This window comes from Peromyscus eremicus, chromosome 1 (genome assembly GCF_949786415.1).
Source record: "Peromyscus eremicus chromosome 1, PerEre_H2_v1, whole genome shotgun sequence".
Taxonomy (NCBI): Eukaryota; Metazoa; Chordata; class Mammalia; order Rodentia; family Cricetidae; genus Peromyscus; species Peromyscus eremicus.
In genome coordinates, this window is record NC_081416.1 from 96289230 (window position 1) to 96292053 (window position 2824).

The 2824-nt window shown below is 38.1% G+C and overlaps 1 protein-coding gene across 1 annotated transcript; it reads left to right on the plus strand.

Moving 5' to 3' along the window:
- Nucleotides 1-1145: 1145 nt before the first annotated feature.
- Nucleotides 1146-2121, plus strand: LOC131910817 (olfactory receptor 51I2-like). Its single transcript, XM_059262731.1, has one exon. The coding sequence runs from the start codon at nt 1168-1170 to the stop codon at nt 2119-2121; it is 954 nt and encodes a 317-aa protein (XP_059118714.1). The 5' UTR covers nt 1146-1167.
- The last annotated feature ends 703 nt before the right edge of the window (nt 2122-2824 follow it).

Sequence of the window (2824 nt, forward strand, 5' to 3'; positions counted from 1 at the left end):
GTGAGAAAAGTGCCCTTTTATACATGTCTTTTAAAATATCTTGTTAGATTATTGATGAATTAGAGAGGTAAGTGATGTTTAGAAGGCTGTTACAATGGATTACTGATGTGGTGTCGGGTCTGAAGCAAGGGCTACAGGTTGAAAGAGGCAGAGAGAGGTGCTTGCAGAAGCACTTTGGGTCAGTAGCTTCATCTAGAAGGTGGCAGGAGAGAATGAGCAGGGCAGCTGATGAGTGTCTGGAAGTCTATCTCTACAGGATTTTTGTTTTTTAATTGAGACAGGTTCTGGTTTTCTATCCAAAGCTGACTGGAAGTCACAATCCTCCTGCCTCAGGCTCTCAGGTGCTAACACAGGTATGATTCAGGCTTGGATGGCTCTCTCTCTGGTTATTTACTGGCCAATTTAATTTTTAAATTAAAAAATTTAAAAGATTAAAAACAATGTTTTTCTTTTAGTTTTTATTTTTTGAGATTATAATATAATTATATCATATCTCCATTATATCTTTTTTACCTCCAAACTCTCCAATATACCCCTCTTTGTGCTCTTTCAAATTGATGGCCTCTCTTTTCATTAAGTGTTACATGTATATATGTGTATGTATGTACTTATAAATATCGCTAAGTACATAAATACAGCTTGCTCAGTCTGCATAGTGTTACTTATGTGTATATTGAATGTGGGAAAGAACTAGGAGACTGGGTAGTGGTACAGAACAGGAAATCATAACTGGACATTAGAGGCTCAGTAGCATGGAAGTGTAGAGAGAAGGAAAAAATGATTGTGGTCTAAGGAGTGTGTCTTGCCTCAGAAGAGAGCACAACTGAAGAATCAGAGAGCAATTGAGTTTTATCTCAGTTCTTGAAAAAACAAAAACGATCCCCATATATTGAAAAAGGAAAGAGTTTATCCTGCAGAGGAAAAAAGAATAGGCACAGGTAAAGAGGAGGGCAGAAACCTGTTGCTTCAGGTGACTTCAAGAAGGCAATTCAGAGATTTCAGAAATGTTGTTTCAGTGAGTGATAAGAATGAGCATTAAAGTGGATTAATGATCTAAAATGTGGGATTTGATGGAATATGGGGGACAAAATTATATTAGGTCAAGCATAATATTATGTATTTATTGTCTTTGCAGGACAGAGGACCAAGCATCTAAATAGTCTCAGGATGGGAGGTGAAGACCACAACAGCTCCGGGTTGCCTCCCTTCATCTTGACAGGACTGCCAGGGATGGAGACCTCCCAGCATTGGTTGTTTCTGCTCCTTGGTGTCCTTTACACCATCTCCATAGTGGGCAATGCCCTGATACTTTTCATCATCAAGGAAGAACAGAGTCTGCATCAGCCCATGTACTACTTCCTGTCTCTATTGTCAGGCAATGACCTGGGTGTGTCTTTCTCCACACTGCCCACAGTCCTGGCTGTGTTTTGCTTCCACTTAAGAGAAATAAGTTTTAATTCTTGCATGTCCCAAATGTTCTTTATCCACCTTTTCTCTTTCATGGAGTCTGGTATCCTGCTGGCCATGAGCTTTGATCGCTATGTAGCCATCTGTAACCCACTGCGCTATTCCACAGTGCTCACTGATGCCCGGGTGGTGTGGATGGGGGTGTGTGTGTTCCTTCGAAGTTTCTGCATGATTTTCCCATTACCTTTCCTCCTGAAGAGGTTGCCCTTCTGCAAGGCTAATGTGCTCTCCCATGCCTACTGCCTTCATCCAGATCTGATTCGCCTGCCCTGTGGTGACACTTCTATTAATAACATATTTGGTCTATCCATTGTCATCTCTACCTTCGGACTTGATTCTGCACTCATTCTACTCTCTTATGTGCTCATCCTTCACTCCGTACTGGCTATTGCTTCCCGGGAAGAAAGGTTGAAAACTCTGAACACATGTGTTTCACACCTGTGTGCTGTGCTAATTTTCTACGTGCCTAAGGTAGGTGTGTCCATGTTTGCCCGCTATGGGAGGCATGCTCCACATTATGTACACACACTCCTGTCACTTATCTATCTCTTTGTTCCTCCAATGCTTAACCCTGTCATCTATTCCATCAAAACCAAGGAGATTCGTAGGAGGCTTTCCAAAATCCTGCTGGGAACCAAGAGTAGAATGTTGTAATGTCAATGTTCAGAGGATGTTTATCCTGACTCCACCATCTTGTGTTTTGAAGTCCTGCATGGACAATGAATTTTAACACCACTCCATACTAACTTACCACTGTGATTTCTGTTATCAGATGTTAGATAACAGAGTGATAGTACTTAGGATTTAAACTACAGTTTTTCTGGTAAGATAGGTCATTAATTATTTAGCAAAAATGGAGGTGTTCCATTTCCTTCTTCTAAATTAAAAAACATATATTCCCATAATCAGTTTCTCATTATGTCACAATATGTCCTCATTTTCTTTCTTAGAAGTCATATATCATCCTTGATTTCTCACTAATATGGAAACATTATTATAATGGCAGTTAAGATTATAGCCTAGTGACGTTAGTTAGAAATCTCTCTATTTCACATACCCACCCACTTGCACAATAACGATGCACATAAATAGTTATTTTACATAGATAAATAAACTTGTATGTAAATTTTATTAAAATATATTTTGGTAATATTGAAATTTATCTAAATTTCATATTATAATTTAAGTTGCATATACATATACATAGTATCAGTAATAATAATATGTAGCAAAACACATGGAGTATGTAAAATTAATTGTTGTGCTTAAATTCATGCAATTGCAAGATTTTGGAGTAAGTTTGATGATAGAAAAAAGAAAGTTCACAATTTAAGGATTAAATTTATGAAATTATAGA

Excerpts from the sequence above, each read along its gene's own strand:
- LOC131910817 (XM_059262731.1), top strand. The coding sequence starts at position 1,168 with ATGGGAGGTGAAGACCACAACAGCTCCGGGTTGCCTCCCTTCATCTTG.